The 17,358-nt window shown below is 50.7% G+C and overlaps 4 protein-coding genes across 5 annotated transcripts; 2 read left to right on the top strand and 2 right to left on the bottom strand.

Annotated features, from left to right (window-relative positions):
* Positions 1 to 69: 69 nt before the first annotated feature.
* Psme2 (proteasome activator subunit 2) lies at positions 70 to 5,018 on the top strand. The gene is made up of 11 exons (XM_090345280.1): positions 70 to 191; positions 497 to 529; positions 940 to 1,002; positions 1,486 to 1,572; positions 1,664 to 1,694; positions 1,782 to 1,879; positions 2,667 to 2,735; positions 2,859 to 2,926; positions 3,049 to 3,103; positions 4,727 to 4,813; positions 4,898 to 5,018. The coding sequence occupies exons 1-11, from the start codon at positions 144 to 146 to the stop codon at positions 4,976 to 4,978; spliced, it is 720 nt and encodes a 239-aa protein (XP_090201406.1). The 5' UTR covers positions 70 to 143; the 3' UTR covers positions 4,979 to 5,018.
* Positions 5,019 to 5,742: 724 nt separating this feature from the next.
* Positions 5,743 to 7,699, top strand: Emc9 (ER membrane protein complex subunit 9). 2 transcript variants are annotated; one of them, XM_090345276.1, is made up of 6 exons: positions 5,743 to 6,136; positions 6,272 to 6,348; positions 6,932 to 7,003; positions 7,109 to 7,178; positions 7,263 to 7,357; positions 7,517 to 7,699. In XM_090345276.1, the coding sequence occupies exons 1-6, from the start codon at positions 5,939 to 5,941 to the stop codon at positions 7,695 to 7,697; spliced, it is 693 nt and encodes a 230-aa protein (XP_090201402.1). In that variant the 5' UTR covers positions 5,743 to 5,938; the 3' UTR covers positions 7,698 to 7,699. The 2 variants fall into 2 exon arrangements, with proteins under 2 accessions (XP_090201402.1, XP_090201403.1); XM_090345277.1 differs by lacking the exon at positions 6,932 to 7,003.
* A 40-nt stretch (positions 7,700 to 7,739) lies between these two features.
* On the bottom strand, positions 7,740 to 10,389 carry Psme1 (proteasome activator subunit 1). The gene is made up of 11 exons (XM_090345275.1): positions 10,281 to 10,389; positions 9,671 to 9,703; positions 9,501 to 9,563; positions 9,276 to 9,386; positions 9,143 to 9,188; positions 8,931 to 9,028; positions 8,660 to 8,728; positions 8,500 to 8,567; positions 8,289 to 8,343; positions 8,115 to 8,201; positions 7,740 to 7,983 (listed from the first exon to the last, which is right to left on the bottom strand). The coding sequence occupies exons 1-11, from the start codon at positions 10,317 to 10,319 to the stop codon at positions 7,903 to 7,905; spliced, it is 750 nt and encodes a 249-aa protein (XP_090201401.1). The 5' UTR covers positions 10,320 to 10,389; the 3' UTR covers positions 7,740 to 7,902.
* Positions 10,390 to 15,710: 5,321 nt separating this feature from the next.
* Fitm1 (fat storage inducing transmembrane protein 1) lies at positions 15,711 to 16,876 on the bottom strand. The gene is made up of 2 exons (XM_090345483.1): positions 16,611 to 16,876; positions 15,711 to 16,323 (listed from the first exon to the last, which is right to left on the bottom strand). The coding sequence occupies exons 1-2, from the start codon at positions 16,874 to 16,876 to the stop codon at positions 15,711 to 15,713; spliced, it is 879 nt and encodes a 292-aa protein (XP_090201609.1).
* Positions 16,877 to 17,358: the final 482 nt, after the last annotated feature.

Raw genomic sequence — 17,358 nt, 5'->3', positions numbered from 1 at the left:
CTGAAGAGCTACGGTTTGTGGCCTGCCCAGAGGAAGGGGAGGGGGCGGGGGCGGGGCCGAGGGGGGCGGGCCCGGGCCCGGGGAGTGAAAGCGAAAGCCGGCAGCTAGCTGGGCGATCTGTGTCTTCTGGCTACTGGAGCAGCATGGCTAAACCGTGTGGGGTCCGCTTGAGCGGAGAAGCCCGTAAACAGGTACCCCGGGACCGGAGGGCAGGAAGGGGTCGGGGAGCTCTCCAGATAGAAGCCCAGCTGGATGCTGGAAGGGGCCTAGGTGGTGACAGAGAATTCCCCCACCTCCCCTTAGTGCTTTCACTTCTGCCCGGGATCTTGATGCCCTGATCACTGACGCCCGGTCTTCAGTGGAGCAAGGGCTTCCCGGGAAAACTAGCTTGTGGGAAAAGGTCCGAGTCACAGTTGGGCACCCTGTTGGGGTTGGGGATGGAATCTTAATCTTTACAACCGAAGCCCTTTCACCAGCATCCGGGTATTCTCTGCAGGTGGATATCTTCAGACACAATCTTTTCCAGGAGGTAAGCCTCTCTAAATTCAAGCAATTGGACACAGAACCTCATGTAATACTTTCTCAGAAAACTTCCCAAACCCAGCCTATACTTGCCCCTTACTTCCTTTACCAAGCCTTCCCCCAAGATGAGCCCCTGATTTCTGATTTCTACCTTCACTCTAACCCCGCATAGGACACTTGCCTCTTCTGAACCTTCTTTTGATGGGAGGGACAAGCATGCACCCCCAAATCACAAATACTAAGCTTTTAACCTTTGGCTCTGCCTCTCACTAGCTTAGGCAAGTCCCTTCATTTCCAGGATTTCAGTTTCCTAGTTTTAGAATCTTAGACTCAATGAATTCCCAAGAGCCTATCCAAGATCATTTCTTACACCTCATTGGGTGTCTTCTATGATTATTCTTGCAATGTAACCCACAGGCTGAAGAATTCCTTCACAGATTCTTGCCACAGAAAATCATTTATCTGAATCAGCTCCTGCAAGTGAGTAATGTGTGTCCCTTCTGCTCTATCCCTTGGGCACTCTCCCTTCCACCTACGTGTGTGTGTCTACTAGTCCTGGGGTTTGAACCTAGGGCCTGGGCCCTGTCCCTGAGCCTTTTTGCTCAAAGCTAGTGCACTACCACTTAAGCCATAGCTCCATATCTGGCTTTTTGACAATTAGAGTTTCAGGGACTTTCCTGCTCAGCTGGCTTCAAACCACCATCCTCGGATTGCAGCCTCCCAAACAGCTAGGATTATAAGAATAAGGCAATAGTACCTAGCTTCCACCCACCCTGTTAAACTAAAAACTGGGTTCAGCATACAGAAAACTGTGAATAACAGCCTGGGAATGTTGGGAGAGTTTGGAGCCTGAGCCTGGGTTGGGAGACAGAGAGCAGGTGGACTGGGCGGTGAGGGTAAAAGGGATGTGCCTTTGGGTGAGGGGAAGAGGGTAGGCAGCCTCTGACAGTGAACTCTGTGCAGGAGGACTCTTTCAATGTGGCTGATCTTACCTCCCTCCGAGCCTCACTGGACATCCCTATCCCAGATCCTCCTCCTAAAGATGATGAGGTGAGACACCCAGGGTATAGAACTTGGATTATATGATCAATTGAAGATGTTACTCCTTCAACTTCCATGATATTTCCTTTTTTGGCTTTAGATGGAAACAGATAAGCAGGAGAAGAGAGAAGGTAATGGGAGAGCATGTGATTAGGGTAGGAGAAATGACACATTGACTGCTGGATGAGGAAAGGCCTGAAATCCTCTCTCTCACACAGTCCCTAAGTGTGGCTTTCTCCCTGGGAATGAGAAGTTGTTGGCCTTGCTTGCTGTGGTTAAGCCAGAAGTGTGGACTCTCAAAGAGAAGTGTATTCTGGTAAGCCTGCCAGCTGGGGGAAGTGGGGAGAGCAGACTAGCAAAGCCTGACAGTGGTTTCTTTTAGAGATGCACATCTTTCATCCAGAGATCTAATCCAGTGTAAGGATATTGATTTCTGTGCCTTTGGTGTGGATACTTTCTGTTAGCTGTAGCTGCTAAATTTCTGATATCACAATGATACTGCTGAAATCAGACACCGTGATAGATCCACCTATATAATCTCAGAATCATCTGCTGTACTAAGTGCCCAGTGGAGCAATAGGATATAATGAATTTGTTTAAAAGATTGGATCCAAGGAGCCAGGAGTTTGGCCTAGTGGTAGAGTGTTTGCAAGCATGCACAAAGACCAGGGTTCGATTGCTCAGTACCACAGACATAGAAAAAAGCCAGAAGTGGTGCTGTGGCTGAAGGGGTAGAGCTCTAGCCTTGGGAAAGCCTGAGAACAGTGCTCAGGCCCTGAGTTCAAAGCCCAAGACTGGCAAAAAAAAAAATGATTGGACCCAAGAAGGAAAGGAAACTGAGTTCAAATCCCGAATGTGACTTACCTAGCTGAGAATCTTAAGTAAGTCTCTTACTTAAGTGACTCAGATGTTGAATCTGTTAAATGGGCAGAGTAAGAATATATACTTTGGAAGGTTGCTGTGACAGATAAGATAAAATAATAATTCATCAGGGCACATGGTACATAATGAATATTTAATTAAATGTAGCTCCTATTAGGAAATGACATAATAGGAAGAAACCAGGGCGTTTGTTGAGTGATTCCTCTTCTTAACCTGTGCAGGTGATCACATGGATCCAGCATCTGATCCCAAAGATTGAGGATGGAAATGATTTTGGGGTGGCAATACAGGTAAGAAACGGCTAAGGACACTGAGTGTGGAGAGACAGACACTAAGCATGATCTGGGAGGCAAGTGAAATAGCTAATGAAGAAGGGAAATGAGATGTTTTCTTTTCCTCCCATGACACTGTAGGAGAAGGTACTGGAAAGAGTGAATGCTGTCAAAACCAAAGTGGAAGCCTTTCAGACAACTATTTCCAAGTGAGAACAGCAGGAAGACCTGCATGGGGGCTGCAGGGACATTTTTGCAGTCCCATCGGGATGGTGGGAGATTTGGGTGCTCTTTAAAACACATTAATGGGCTGTTATCCTTGCTTTGGCAGGTATTTCTCAGAACGTGGGGATGCTGTTGCTAAGGCTTCTAAGGAAACCCATGTAGTAAGTGTACAATTCACCTGTCTTCTGAGGCTGGCTGGGGTGGGATTGAGCTGAGAGGATGTCATCTTCTTTGTCTTATTCATTACTTTCCCAACATGGAGAACATTAAAGCCAAAAACTTGGCTTAGGAAAACTGATTTTGTGGGCTGGGAGTTTGCCCAAGTGGTAGAGTGCTAGCCTAGCATACACCAAGACATGAATTTAATTCCTTGGTACCTCGTATATAGAAAAAAGTTAGAAGTGGTCAGGTGGCTCCAGTGTTAGAGCTCTAGCCTTGAGGAAAGCCCAAGGATAGTGCTCAGGCCCTCAGTTCAAGCCCCGGGACTGGAAAAAAAGAACAACTGATTTGAAAGTCTGGCACTGGCGGCTCATGCCTGTAATCCTAGCTACTTAAGTGGCTGAAGTCTGAAGATCAAGGTTCAAAGCCCTGTTCCAGAATCTCCAGTTAAACCAAAAAGCTGGAGCTGTGGCTCAAGTAGTAGAGCACCATGATTAAGTTAAAAAGATCAAGGACAGGGCCGGAAGCTTGGCCTAGTGGTAGAGTGCTTGCCTAGCATGCACAAAGACCTGGCCGGGTTCAATTCCTCAGTACCACATACATAAAAAACAAAACCTGGAAGTGATTCTGTGGCTCAAGTGGTAGAGTTCTAGCCTTGAGAAAGCCCAAGGACAGTGTTCAGACCCTGAGTTCAATCCCCAGGACTGGCATACAATAAAGCCCTTGACTTGTGCTTCAATAATCTTGACCTTTTTTTTGTGTGTGTGTGGGTCATGGTGCTTGAACTCTGGCCCTGGGTGCTATCTCTGGGCTTTTCAACTTAAGGCTACCGCCCTACCCCTGAGCCACAGCCCTTCTGGTTTTCTAGTGGTTAATTGGAAATAGGAGTCTCATGGTCTTTAGTGCCCGGGATGGCTTTGAACCGCGATCGTCAGATCTCACCCTCCTCAGTAGCTAGGATTACAGGCATGTGCCAGCAATCTTGACCCTTTTCTCTGCTCCATCCTGTGTGATTCCATTTGTTGGTGGTGAGATAAGCCCATTTTCACCTTTTTTTTTTTTTTTTGCCAGTCCTGGGGCTTGGACTTGTGGCCTGAGCATTGTCCTTGGGCTTTCCTCAAGATTAGCACTCTACCACTGGAATTACATCACCACTTCTGGATTTTTCTGTGTATGTGGTACTGAGGAATCGAATCCAGAGCATACTAGGCAAACACTCTACCACTAGACCATGCTCCCAGTCCACCATCTTCAACTTTCCATTTCTTTCTCTCTCTCTCTCTCTCTCTCTCTCTCTCTCTCTCTCGCTCTCTCTCTCGCTCTCGCTCTTGCTCTGCTGTGGAGGGTGATCCTGGGCTTGAACTCTGGGCTTAAGCACTGCCCCTGAACTTGTTTGCTCAAAGTTAGTGCTCCGTCACTTGAACCACAACTTCCCTCTGGCTTTCTTGTGATTAATTGAAGATAAGACTTTCCTACCTGGGCTGGCTTTGAACCACAATCCTCAGATCTTAGCCTCCTGAGTAGCTAGTATTACAGGTATGAGCCCACCTGCACCTGATTGTATATGTGGAAAACAGCGTTCCAGTCCCCTGTGGGCTGACTCAGCCTTGCTTCCTCCATTCCAGATGGATTACCGGGCTTTGGTGCATGAACGAGATGAAGCAGCCTATAGGGAGCTCAGGAACATGGTGCTGAACTTGAGGGCCTTCTATGTGAGTGTGGAGGAAGCCTATAAAGGAGGGTGGATGGAGGACCAGAAAGCCAAGAATCTAACTCTTGTTCTTCTGGCCTTCTAGGCTGAGCTTTATCATATAATCAGCAGCAACCTGGAGAAAATTGTCAACCCAAAGGGTGAAGAGAAGCCATCTATGTACTGAGTTCAAGACTAGAAGAAAAATAAATGATACTTTGCGTGGATTGCTTCTGTTGTGTGTCACTCCTTCAGCATATTCGGCCATCACAAGGCATCTGTGAGTCCCGCATGTAATCCTAGCTATACAGAAGGCTGAAAGATGAAGATTGCAGTTCAAAGCTAGTTTGGGCAACAAGGCCCATGAAACGTGTCTCCAATAAGCTGAAGTGTTGCTGTGGGCCAAAACGTAGATTATGAGACTTAAACATAAACGTTCAGAGACAGTGCTCAGACCCTGAGTTCAAGCCACAGCACAGGTACACACATAGGCCTTTATGTTACACTACATTAAATAAACCAAGGGCCAGATAAGCTGCAGTTGAGAAGGTAACATGGCTTATTCCGACAGACCTGGTCACTCATTCCAAAATGGGACCCATAATAAGAGCAAAACCATCTGGCGTTGTTCTCCAGTTCAAAGGTCCACTGCTGGGGATAAGTGACATGCATTTCCTGAAATGGCTGGAGCTTGGCGCAGGGGAGGTGGGGGAGGCTGTTGGAGCTGCAGTCTAAAGCGAAAGTCGGGCCCCTTAGCCAATAAGAATGACGGCAATTTTCCTTTCTCTAAATTTACGTTCTTTCCAGTTCGCTAGAGACAAAGGCGGAGTAAGGCCTGAGCCCCGCGCCGATTGGATAAAGGGAGAACTCTAGGCCAACCGTGGGGCGCCCTGTGGGCTCCGGAGATGTAGGGAGCAGGCGTGGCTCTGCGCCCGGCCCGGAGCGGGGCGGAGGAGGAGCCCGGGGTGGGAGGACCGACCTCCTTCCGGCCCACCCGGCGGGGGGACAGGCCCACCCCCGGACTGAGGTCGTTGGTAGCCGGAGGTCTGCCTTCCAGCCGTGTTGAATCTAATTGAGGAGTCGCTTTTGCGAGGCGGAGAGCCGGCACTAATCGGGGCTGCCTTGTCCCTGGCCGGCCCTGCGCGCCATGGGGGAGGTGGAGATCTCGGCCCGGGCCTACGGAAAGATGTGCCTGCACGCCGCCCGGTACCCGCACGCCGCGGTCAACGGGCTGCTGCTGGCGTCCGCGCCGCGGCCCGGGGAATGCCTGTGTCTCACCGACTGTGTGCCCCTCTTCCACAGCCAGCTGGCCTTGTCTCTCATGCTGGAGGTCGCCCTCAACCAGGTGCTGCCGCCGGGCGCACTGTCCCCCATCTCCAACCCCCTGAAACCCTCCACCCGAGCCCCTGCCCAGCCCTTTGGCAGCAGTGCACACCCACAGAGCCGGATTTAGTTACTGACTGCCCCTTTTCCACGACAGGTGGATGTGTGGGGCGCACAGGCCGGTCTGGTGGTAGCTGGGTACTACCATGCCAATGCAGCCCTGGATGATCAGAGGTGAGTGAGGAAGCCAGAGGCAGAAGCCCAAAGATACAGGTGGGTTTGATAAACAGGACCGAGTCCTGTCCTAGAGTACCTGCCCTGGGGGTGGGAAGGACAAGTATTTCAACTAGAACAGGCTGATCTTGCTTTAACTGAGTGACCTAAGTTAAGTGCTGGAGGGCAGGGGAGTGTGGGGGGAACATGCAGAGAAAGCCGAATCCAGCACCTTAAAAAAAGAATTTTTTAAAAATGTATGTTTAACATAAAGTAGAAATAGTTTTGTAATTTGCTTTCCTCCTTCACTTAATAGATTTTTTTTTTACATCTTTCCATCTCCCCAGCAAGGTTTACCTTACCAAAGTGGTTAGTGTGAATATAATTATGCTACATTTTATTTAATGCTTTACAGTAAAGATTGATGGTATTTCCAAGGCTGGGCAGTGATGGCTTATGCCTGTAATCCTATTCAGGAGCTTGAGATCTGAGGATGGTATATGGTTCAAAGCCAGTCTGGGAAGGAAAGTCCATGAGACCCTTCAAAAGACCTCCTTTGATTTTCATTTTCACCAGCCAGTGTCTGAACACCTGTTTCCCACAGTTCTCAAGCATCAAGCAATCGTTCATCAAGCATCAAGCAGGCCCAGCCCTCTCAGGCTAGCCACAGAGAAAGGTTACGACTGCACCCACGTCTATGAGACCTGGGAGGCCCACCTCAGATGAACAGGGGCTGCCCAGAGAGTCGGTTCCTCATTCCTCTGATCTTCCCTCTACACAGCCCTGGATCTCTGGCCTTGAAAATCGCTGGGCGAATTGCAGAATTCTTCCCTGATGCAGTACTTATTATGGTGAGGCTTGAGCTTGGGGGTGGGAGGTAGACAAAAGTAGGGAGGAAGCGTTTTTTGAAACTCCATTGCCTTTTGTCTACCCAGTTGGATAATAAGAAACTGGTGCCTCAGCCTCCTGTGCCTCCAGTCATCGTCCTGGAGAGTCGAGGTCTCCACTGGGTCCCTAAGGACAAGAACTTGTGAGTGCTTTTCTCCCTCCACTTCCTAGAAGCCCAAGGCTTCTAGGCTTTTCTCTGGTTGGTCATGATCCAAGGTTCCTACCATAAACCCAACCTCTTTTAAGTCTGTGTATGTCTCCGCTGCCTGCTGTTTGACCCCTGTGGACTATTCTCTTTCAGAGTGATGTGGAGGGATTGGGAAGAGTCACGACAGATGGTGGGAGCACTACTGGAGGGTGGGGCACACCAGCACCTTGTGGACTTTGACTGTCACTTTGATGACATCCGGCAGGATTGGACGAACCAGAAACTCAACACCCAAATCACCCAGTGGGTTGGTCCCACCAATGGAAATGCCTGAGTCAGGGCTAGGACAGTTGAATCCAATAAAGAGAGGGCCTGGTGGACAACAATGACAATATTTATTGTGTCTGGGAGACAAACAGAAGGAGAAACTGCCACAGGAAGAAGATGGGGAAAGGTCTAGAGTGCCTGGTTTTTGTTTTTGTTTTTTAAAAAAAAAAAAAAAGCAGGGACAAGCTGTCACCAAATAAGAGAAGAGGCTCTCAGTAGATCATCCCCTTGGTTTCTCCCCGGGGCTTCTTGAGTTTCTCAAAGTTCTTCAGGATGATGTCATACAACACAGCCTGTAAGGGCAGCGAAGAGTACGAAGGTCAGGCACAGGCCTTTAGTGGTTTCACATCTTGTGGAGAGGCTAAGCTTTGTCTTTCTCCAGTCTCCTCCCCTCCCTTCTCCTTCCCCCCACTTCCCTCCTCACATAAGCATTTCTTATCTCCATGACTATCAGCCGAATGTCGTGGTACTCTGCCTCATCCAGCTCATGCACCAGCTGCCGGTAATCACCCTGCAGAAAACACAGGGTCAGACCTGACTTGAAAGTGCCTTGACCCCCCCTCCCCGCCCCATGCACCCTATCCTGGCCCTCACATACCACATGGGGCTGTTTGGCTGCTTTGGTCACTGCATCACCACGCTCAGAGAAATACCTGTGGACAGTACAGAGAGTCTATAAAGAATAGAAAAAGATGGAGGGCGTGCAGACCTCTGTCCCCAAACAAAGGCAAAATGTGCTTGGAAGTAGAGGTGTCCTCTGTCCCCAAATAAAAGCAATTTGTTGTGGATGCAGTTGAGCAGTTACTCACTTAGAGATCTGAGTGTGGAAACCTTCCAGTTTGGTATGAAGGCTGGTCATCAGCTCAAACACCTTTTCCTGAGGGAAGAAACAATGATGGGAGATGGTGAAACGGAAGCACGCGCTACATGGGAAGCAGGAAAGTCAGGAAAAGAGGACAGTGGTCTTACCTGGACAGCCACTCCAAAATTATTCCCATCTTCAATCCTAGGAATCTGCAGCTGCAACCAGGTAGTGACCTGGCGGTGGAGGGGGAAGCCACATCAACTCTTACCCAGTTGCCAGGCTCTCTTCCCTTACTTCTCTACCCACACGGAGAGCCCTAGGGTCTGGATTGCTGGCATTACTTACTGGGCTTTCTCCCAAGATCTAGCAAGTGCCATGCTCTAACTGGCAGGGCCCACGCAGGCAAAGGGTAGAAGCCTGCAAGTGGAGGCTCACCAGATTGAGCTGCTCAATGGCATCCTTGATCTCAGGCTTTAGGCGCTGTAGGAGGACCATGATTTTTTCATTGCAGTTCACTGGGCCACAGGGAGGACCTGGAGAGTTAGGCAATGGGTCAGTTACAAGTTTGAGGATGGGACAGGAGAAAGTGAATCCTTAGGATGTCTTGCATGTTGGGCCCCAAGTCTCTCTCCCCAGCATGTAAGTACCTTTGTCATCGTCTTCCCCTTTCTTCTTTTCATCCTTGTCTTCCTTCTGCAAGGAGAGAGGAGCTCATGGGAGACAGGACTAAGGCTGATTTTTCCCTTGGCTGGGTCCCTCCTCCCAGATCTCTTGGCTTGCCTCCTGTTGTTTCCTGCGCTCTTCTTTCTCCTTCTCCTTAGCTGGATCCGGTATTGGGATGTCCAGTGGAGCCTTCAGATCGCTCAGGTTGGCTTCATTGAGTGCTGGCTCCTGATGGAAGATGGGAGGCTAGCTAGAGACTAGGTGTTCCTCTCACCTCCTCACACTCACGCTTCCCCAGGCTTTCCCTTTGAGGCGACTCCTTAGCAGCCTTGCCCCCATTACCTTTAAAAACGCATCCAACTCGGCAATCTTCTTAGGGAAATAGCTCCCTAGCAGGTTCTCTGTCTGAAGGAGAGGTAGGGTGGCGGAGGAGAATCAGACGCAAGCCTGAGCAGTAGGAGGTGGTGGGTAGGATAGGATAGGGGTGAGACCGGGGATGGGGCAGGTCTTACCTTAGTACATAGGTCTTCGCGAAACACATCTATCTGTGGAACACAGGTAACCCTTCAGAGGCCTGGCTTTTTTTTTTTTTTAAGTCAGTTTATGTGGGGCCAGTTCCCTAAGGGTAGTGTAGGGCCTGACCCAGGGAGGGGTAAAATAGATCCTTTTGAAGCCACACCTAAAGAGGATGAGATGGGTACCCCAGAGGGGTGGTCGGGGGTGGGGTGGGGGGTGGAGAGGAAGATCTGTGAATCTGAGCCTGCGGATGGGCGCTATGGTATTCGTGAGAGGGCATTCCGGGGTGCCCGGGCTGTGGAGAGGGGGGGTAGGACTGCCCTGGGCGAGAAGGCGGAGGCTGGGAGCCTGGGGCGCGAGCCGGGTGGCCCTCCCCGAGCCGGCGCGGAAGACACAGGTGGTGTGCGGGCCGGGCCTGCCTGCGTGTGGCCCCGGCTAGCGGACTTCCCCTCCACGCCAGCTCTCCGCTTCGCCGCGCCCCGCGGATCACAGCCGGCGCAGGTGCTCGGATCCCGACCCGGGGCGGCGGGGGGCCTCTGCGGGGGTCCCCCAGCCCCTCGGAGCCACGCCCCCCGAAGGGCCCCTCCTGGAACCCGCAGCGCTCACCTTGGCTTGGGCTTCGGGCTGGACCCTGAGCGTGGCCATGGCCGGGGAGCCGGGCAGGGACCGGCGGGCGCGGGAAGGAAAAGTGAAAGCGGCGCCGGCCACGCGCGTGGCGGGCCTGCGGGAGGCGGGGACTGCCCGCGAGCCGAGCGGGGCGGGGGCTCCCCCTGCAGCCCGGCAGCCGCGTTTCCGCCCGGCTTCGGGTCCGGCCCGGGCCTGGCTGGCTGCCAGCCTTCCCAGCGCGGCCCACCCACCTGGAGCCTGGCCGCCTCTGCGCCCCCTCGCCTCCGGAGCGCCTTCCCCCACCCACCCGCCAGGGACTAGTCTACCTCTGTGTGTTCCGACGTGAACCCAGGCCTGGCTTCTGTTCCCTAGCCTTGCCAGGAGGCCCCCTTCGCGCCCTGGGCACCCCCTGGCCCAGGATTGACAGCAGGCCCTGCCTCTAACCCTCTCCGAGCCTCATCAGCTCTCCTCGGGACCGTGGGCTGTGGACTCCATGCTCCTGTAACCCACCCTCCCAGAGCAGCCGTCACACCTCTCTAGCGCTTTCCTTCGTGGTCTACCTTTTTCTTTTTCTTTTCTTTTTTCTTTTTTGTGCAGGTCCTGGGGCTTGAACTTAGGACCTGCGTGCTGTCCCTCAGCTTGTTTTGCTCAAGCTAGTGCTCTACCACTTGACCTCAAACTCCACTTATGCTTTTTTATTTTATTTTATTTTTCATGATTTAGTTGAAAGACTCTCCTCCCCAATCTGGCTTTGAACAGAGATCCTCAGATTTCAGCCTCGGGATTAGAAGGATTACAGGAGGAAACCACTGGAGTCATGGTTGCTTTCCTCTCGGGGATTTCACTTGCGAAGACCTTCCCTTGGTTTCGCCTACCGTTGCTAGTCCATACCTCAGGGACTTTGTCCTTGAGAAATCCTTTGCCTGACACACCCTCCCCCAGTGTGTGGACATGGCGTCCTCAGCTCAGAAGTCAGTTCCTCAGAGCTTTCTCCAACATCCTTCATAAAATACCTCCTTCCCGTAGTTACCCATCAGTCTGTTATAGTGCTGACACCTTTCTCTCTGCTACTAGACAATACTGATATAGGAAAATGTAGTGATTTAAACCAAGGCTGAACAAACTTTCCTTAAGGGGTTAGATGATATAGGCTTTGTGGGCCTTGCAGTCCGTAGTATCTACTTAGTTCTGCCACTGTAACAACAACAACAACAAAAAAAGCAGCCTATGTCATTGAATTAGTGTGGCTCCAGACAATCTTATTTTATGGGAATTAGAATTTGAATTTCATATAATATTCAAGTGTCAGGAAATATTCATCTTTTTTGGGGGGGGTGTGGGGCAGTCCTAGGGCTTGAACTCAGGGCCTGAGCACTGTCCTTGGGCATTCTCAAGGCCAGTGCCCTGCCTCTTGAGCCATAGTACCACTTCTGGCCTTTTCTATGTATGTGGTTCCGAGGAAAAAAGAACCAGGGCTTCATGCATTTAGGCAAACACTCTACCACTAAGCCACACTCCTAGCCCTCATCTTTGATTTTTTTTTTTTTTTTTGGTCAGTCATGGGGCTTGAACTCTGGGCTTAGGCATTGCCCCTGAGCCCTTCAGTTCAAAGCTACTGTCATTTGAGCCACAGCACCACTTCTGGTTTTCTGATGGTTAACTGAAGATAAGAGTCTCACGGACTTTTGTGCCTGGACTGGCTTTGAACTATAATACTCTGATCTCAGCCTCCTGAGAAGTTAAGATTACAAACATGAGCCACTGGCGCCCATATCTTGATTTTTTTTTTGTCAGTCGTGAGACTTGAACTCTGGGCCCGGGCGCTGTCCCTGAGCTCTTCAGCTCGAGGCTACTGCCCTACTGCTTGAGCCACAGAACCACTTCCGTCAATTCTGGTGATTAATTGGAGATAAGAGTCTCACATTCTTTAGTGCCTGGGTTGGCTTTGAACCCGTGATCCTCAGATTGTAGCCTCCTGAGTAGCTAGGATTACAGACATGAGCCACCGCCACTAGCTGATTTTTTTTTTTTTTTTTTGTCAGTCGAGGGCTTGAGCGTAGGGCCTGAGCACTGTCCTTGAACTTTCCTCAAGGCTAGAGCTCTACCTTGAGCCACAGCACCACTTTCTGGCTTTTTCTATGTATGTGGTACCAAGGAATTGAACCCTGGTCTTCTTGCATGCTAGGCAGGCACTCTACCACTAGGCCAAACTCCCGGCCCCTTGGCAGATTTTTTTTTAACATATAAAAATGTAGGCATTGGGGCCAGGAGTGTGGCTTAGTGGTAGAATGATTGCATAGCATGCACAAAGCCCTGAGTTCAATTTCTCGGTACCATATACACAGAAAAAGCCAGAAGTGGGGCTGTGACTCAAGTGGCAGAGCACTAGCCTTGAGAAAGCCCAAGGACAGTATTCAGACCCTGAGTTAAAGCCCCAGGTTTGGCAAAACAAAAATGAAAACAAAAAACAAAGAGTAGAAATTATTCTTAGCTTGCTGGCCATATAAAAACTGGCCACAGAAAGGCTATAGTTGCTAATCTCTTGTTTTTGTTTGTTCTTGTTTTTGGCTTTTGTTGTGTAGTTGTTATTGTTGTTTTTTTGTTTAGAACATAGCCAGTTTACCCGTCCTGCCTGATTTGCAAACCTGGCTCCTCTATTTGCACTCTGTGAACAAGTGACTTTACTCTCTGACCTTAACTGTTGCAAATGTGCAATGTTTTGTAAAAGCACTAAGTCTACCTCAGTTGGACAAAGTGGCTCATGCCTGTGATCCTACCTATTCAGGAAGCTGATATCTGAGAATAAGGTTTAAAGTCAGCCTGGACATGACTTTAAATATGAGCTATTCAGTTCCACTAACTAGCAAAAAGCTGGAAGTGGAGGTGTGGCTCAAATGGTAGAGCACCAACCTTGAGCAGAAAAAGCCATGCAAGAGCACAAGACCAGGAGTTTAAGTCCCAGTATAGGCACAGCACAACAACAACAATAACAAAACCCCCAAACCACCAAAATTGATTCCATAGTATTGGTGTGAGAACTGATGTGTTATTAAAAAAAAAAAAAACCTTACAGGTAAGCTAAACTCAGAAACACATGTGGCGAATGCTTTTTCTCACATGCAGAAGCTAGATCTTAAATATAGTAGGGCACGATTAATTATACAGGACTCCAGGCATTCACAAACACTGAGACCAAAGGAGGACATTCTTAGGAGAGGAACACAAAAGGTCAATGCCTATGTACATACCATCATATAAAATAATACTTATTAATCTAGGCATCAGTGGCTTACATCTGTAATCCTAGATACTCAGGAGGTTAAGATCTGAGAAACTCAAAGTAATAGAGCACTAGCCTTAAGAAAAACAGCTCAGGGACAGCAACCAGGCCCTGAGTTTAAGCCCCACCATCAACAAAAAATAAAATGAATAAATTAAAATGAATTCCCAGAAATGGGGACAAGAAGTTTTTCCTTTGCTGCTGTTTCTTTTCTATTTGTCTTATTTGTTCATTTATCTGTCTTTTGGAGACTAACCGGGGGACACAGAGATGAAGGGACAAAGGATGAATAAATGCAGCAGTAGAAACTATAGTAGAGACTAGAAACTACATTGAAAATGAACTATACAACTTGTGGGTGGAGATGGGAGGGAAAAACTGGGAGACAAGGAGGGAAGGGATGACACTGTCCCCCAAAATGTACTATTTACCTGACATATAACTGTCACACCTCTATATATCACCTTTACAATAGCAATAATTTTTGACAGTCCCAAGGCTTTCTGTTTGTGTGATACTGAGGAATTGAACCCAGGGCTTCATGCGTGCTAGGCAAGCACTCTACCACCAAGTCACATTCTCAGCCAACAATAATTTTAAAAAACATAAACAATTCACAGATATTTAAAACAGTATGGTTTAGAGTAAGCACACTACTAGTGTTTGCTATTATTATTTGTGATTAACACCTCTCTCTCTCTCTCTCTCTCTCTCTCTCTCTCTCTCTCTCTCTCTCTCTCTCTCTCTCTCTCTTTTTGGTCAGTCATGGGACTTGAACTCCGGGCCTGAGCATTGTCCCTGAGCTCTTCAGCTTAAGGCTACCACCCTACCCCTTGAGTCTCAGTGCCACTTTGATTTGCTGGTCATTAACTGGAGATAAGAATCTCAGGGAGTTTAGTACCCGGGCTGGCTTTGAACCATGATCCTCAGATCTCAGCCTCCTGAGTAGCTAGGATTACAGGCTCATATGAGCCATGGCACCTGGCTTCTGTGAGACTTTTATTGCTAATAAATTACCAAAAAGTCTAAGTGGAGCTGTGTCTCAAATAGTAGAATGTTAACTTTGAACAAAAGGAGCAGTGATCAGGCCCTGAGTTCAAAACCCAGAACCAGTACATGCACACTAAAAATTACAAATTTCAGTGTCACCAAAAAAAAAATAAATAAAATAAGAAAATAAACTCTGTAAGTTCAAGTCCTTCGTAGACCTTCGTTGCCTTGAGTAGCTCTGTGGCAAGGTACTCATCTAGCCACCTAGCATGCATGACTCTTCCCTTATTTCCTAATACAACAGGAAAAAAAGACTAGAAACACACACACACACACACACACACACAGAGTAACTGGGGCTTGAACTCAGGCCGCTGTCCCTGCGTTTTATTGGCTCATGTCACAGCTCCACTTCTTGCTCTTTGGGTATTTGATTGGAGAAGAGTCTCAGGAACTTTTTGCTTGACCCAGCTTTGAACTGTGATCTTCAAATCTCAGCCTTCTGAGTCGCCAGGATTACAGGTGTGAGCCACTAGCTCCAGTTAGAGCACTGTGAGTTTGAGTTACTCACACCTTTTATTGGTTCCATAGTCCCAGATAGCTAGAAGACTGGAAGGAAGGAGATCGTGTAGAAAACAAAAGACCTGGGGGAGGGGGTGATAGAGTGGGGTGGATACATGTATGACCATGTCAAAATAACCCCCTCTCATGCACCTCATGGATGCACATTTCAAAAGTACAGAGATGAAAATAAAGAAAAGGAAGAAAGCAAGCTAGCTATTCAGAAGGCTAAGATCTGAGGCTCAAAGTTTGAAGCCAGTTTGTAAAAATCAATTCAACAGTCTCTTATCTCCCATTAAACAGCAAAAAGCTGGAAGCAGAGATATGGCACAAATAGTACAGTGCCCAGCCACGTATGAAAAAGCCAAGGAAGAGCACAGGGCTCTGCCTGAGTTCAGGCTCCCATACTTTCAGACAGACAGACAGACAGACAGACAGACAGACAGACAGACAGACAGACATTCCAGTTCAATGACTGCGAGGGATGGAAGAAATAACAGCGGAACGTGACTACCCTAGTCTTACCCTTCTGCCCCTTGGGGGGCCCCCAATAAATGATGAGAGGAGCCAGAGCCAGGCCTTGAGCGCCTTTATTTCTCTCAGTTGTGCTTGCGGCTGGAGTGGGGACGCGGGAAGAGCCCGTGGCCGGGGCTGCCCGGAGACCAGGGCTGGTGATACCAACTGCCGTAGGTGAGATACCAGGCAAAGGTGCCCACGGCGGCGCCCACCACCTTGTGCGTGTACTGGTGGAAGTAGACGACGGTGCAGAGCAACAGGAAGTTCCAGAGGCCCAGCAGCAGCACGTTGAGCAGGAAGACCAGGCGCAGGGGGGTGCCGGCGGGCAGCCCGTGGGCCAGGTACTTGGCAAACACGGCCGCTTCCTCGGCCATGAGCAGGCAGCAGAAGGTGAGCAGGAAGGTGTGGGACGAGACGGTGTAGCCGCGCCACTGGTGGCCGGCCGCCAGGCAGCTGCGGCGGTCGGGGAGCTCGTGGAGCAGAAGGCCCTGGGGCAGGGGCTCGAAGCAGGAGCCCGTCAGGTCCTCGATGAGCAGGAAGGCCCGGCCGGCCCCGCGCCACACGGCCGCCCCGACCACCAGGCGGCTCAGGTGTCGGGCCGTGACCGCCACGCGCCGCGTGGCCAGGAAGGCCACCAGCAGCACGAAGCCCCCCAGGAAGGTGCAGGTCCAGCCCCACGCTGAGTTCACAAACTTTCTGTGGGCAGAGAAGAGGGAAGGCTGCCGAGAGCCCGGCCTGCCCCGGCCCGCCCCGGGCCCCTCACTCAGCCGCAGCACCGCGCTTCTCTTCCCCGGGGCCCTTTCCCACCCCGGGCGTTTGACACCAGCCATCTCTGCAGAGGGCCCATTCCGGGGCCTGTAGACGGCCCCCCTCAAGCTCTGCCCCCCCCCCGCCCCCCCGGCCTCCTGTCCACCTCCTCCAGGCCTAGCTTTAGTGTTCAGACTGGTTTGAAGGGAGCCGGCATCCCATCGAGCAGGACTCACATGTTGAAGAAGTTGCCGTGACTGGCAAAGATAGTCCGAGAGTTGACATGGAACTGCAGAAGGGGTCCGAAGATGACCACTGCTGCCAACCACGCATGGTAGAGGCGCCGCAGGCAAGGGCTGCCCAGGAGGCGGGCGGCCTGCTCGCTCCCCAAATACAGCAAGGCAGAGGCTACCCAGAGCACCACCTTGACCAGGCAGCCGAGCAGCGCCCGGATTCGGGTCCCGGGCCCTGGCCCTGCCCCCACCACCGGCCCCCACTCCATGTTCCCTCCCTCCCCACGAACTGCCTGCTCTGCTGGGCTGCTGAGGAGGGGCCGGTCCCCCCCCCCCACACACCCAGACAAGGACAGGCAGTGACAGGTGTGGCAGACACAGGGCAGAGCCCTGATGGCAGCTGGCAGGCGGGGGGAGAGGGGCGGCGGGGGGGGGGGGGGGGGGGGGGGGGCAGCAAGGGGCCAGGGTAAAGGGCGGCCAGTCAGCAGGGTCTTGGCCTGCGGTGCCTGCAAGTGGGTGTCCTTTCCTGTTCACACTGTGCCTTCGCTTGCAACCACGTCCTAGTTCATGTTTCAGGGCCAGGCCTGGGATGGGGGCAGTGCTTGTCCACAGCCTGCTTGAGAATGCCCGCGGTTAGTCAGCCAAAGTCCTTCTCCTGTTACTGCTCCACGGAGGAAGCACGAACGAGCCATGAAGATAAAAGGAACTCAAACTCTGGGCAAGTTGTTAAAACCAATATGTGTCTTATTTT

Source organism: Megascapheus bottae, chromosome 14 (genome assembly GCF_031878675.1).
Source record: "Megascapheus bottae isolate mThoBot1 chromosome 14, mThoBot2.hap1, whole genome shotgun sequence".
Lineage (NCBI taxonomy): Eukaryota > Metazoa > Chordata > Mammalia > Rodentia > Geomyidae > Megascapheus > Megascapheus bottae.
Note: the sequence above shows the minus strand (reverse complement) of the source record. Positions and strands in the feature narration are given on the sequence as shown.

Excerpts from the sequence above, each read along its gene's own strand:
- Psme2 (XM_090345280.1), top strand. The coding sequence starts at position 144 with ATGGCTAAACCGTGTGGGGTCCGCTTGAGCGGAGAAGCCCGTAAACAG. Across the intron at positions 1,003-1,485 it reads ATCTGAATCAGCTCCTGCAA|GAGGACTCTTTCAATGTGGC; the intron begins GTGAGTAATGTG and ends AACTCTGTGCAG. Across the intron at positions 2,736-2,858 it reads ATTTTGGGGTGGCAATACAG|GAGAAGGTACTGGAAAGAGT; the intron begins GTAAGAAACGGC and ends ATGACACTGTAG.
- Emc9 (XM_090345276.1), top strand. The coding sequence starts at position 5,939 with ATGGGGGAGGTGGAGATCTCGGCCCGGGCCTACGGAAAGATGTGCCTG. Across the intron at positions 7,179-7,262 it reads CTGATGCAGTACTTATTATG|TTGGATAATAAGAAACTGGT; the intron begins GTGAGGCTTGAG and ends TTGTCTACCCAG. Across the intron at positions 7,358-7,516 it reads GTCCCTAAGGACAAGAACTT|AGTGATGTGGAGGGATTGGG; the intron begins GTGAGTGCTTTT and ends ATTCTCTTTCAG.
- Psme1 (XM_090345275.1), bottom strand. The coding sequence starts at position 10,319 with ATGGCCACGCTCAGGGTCCAGCCCGAAGCCCAAGCCAAG. Across the intron at positions 8,729-8,930 it reads CCATTGAGCAGCTCAATCTG|GTCACTACCTGGTTGCAGCT; the intron begins GTGAGCCTCCAC and ends CTCCACCGCCAG. Across the intron at positions 8,202-8,288 it reads CAGCCAAACAGCCCCATGTG|GGTGATTACCGGCAGCTGGT; the intron begins GTATGTGAGGGC and ends TGTTTTCTGCAG.
- Fitm1 (XM_090345483.1), bottom strand. The coding sequence starts at position 16,876 with ATGGAGTGGGGGCCGGTGGTGGGGGCAGGGCCAGGGCCCGGGACCCGA. Across the intron at positions 16,324-16,610 it reads CACGGCAACTTCTTCAACAT|AAAGTTTGTGAACTCAGCGT; the intron begins GTGAGTCCTGCT and ends CTCTGCCCACAG.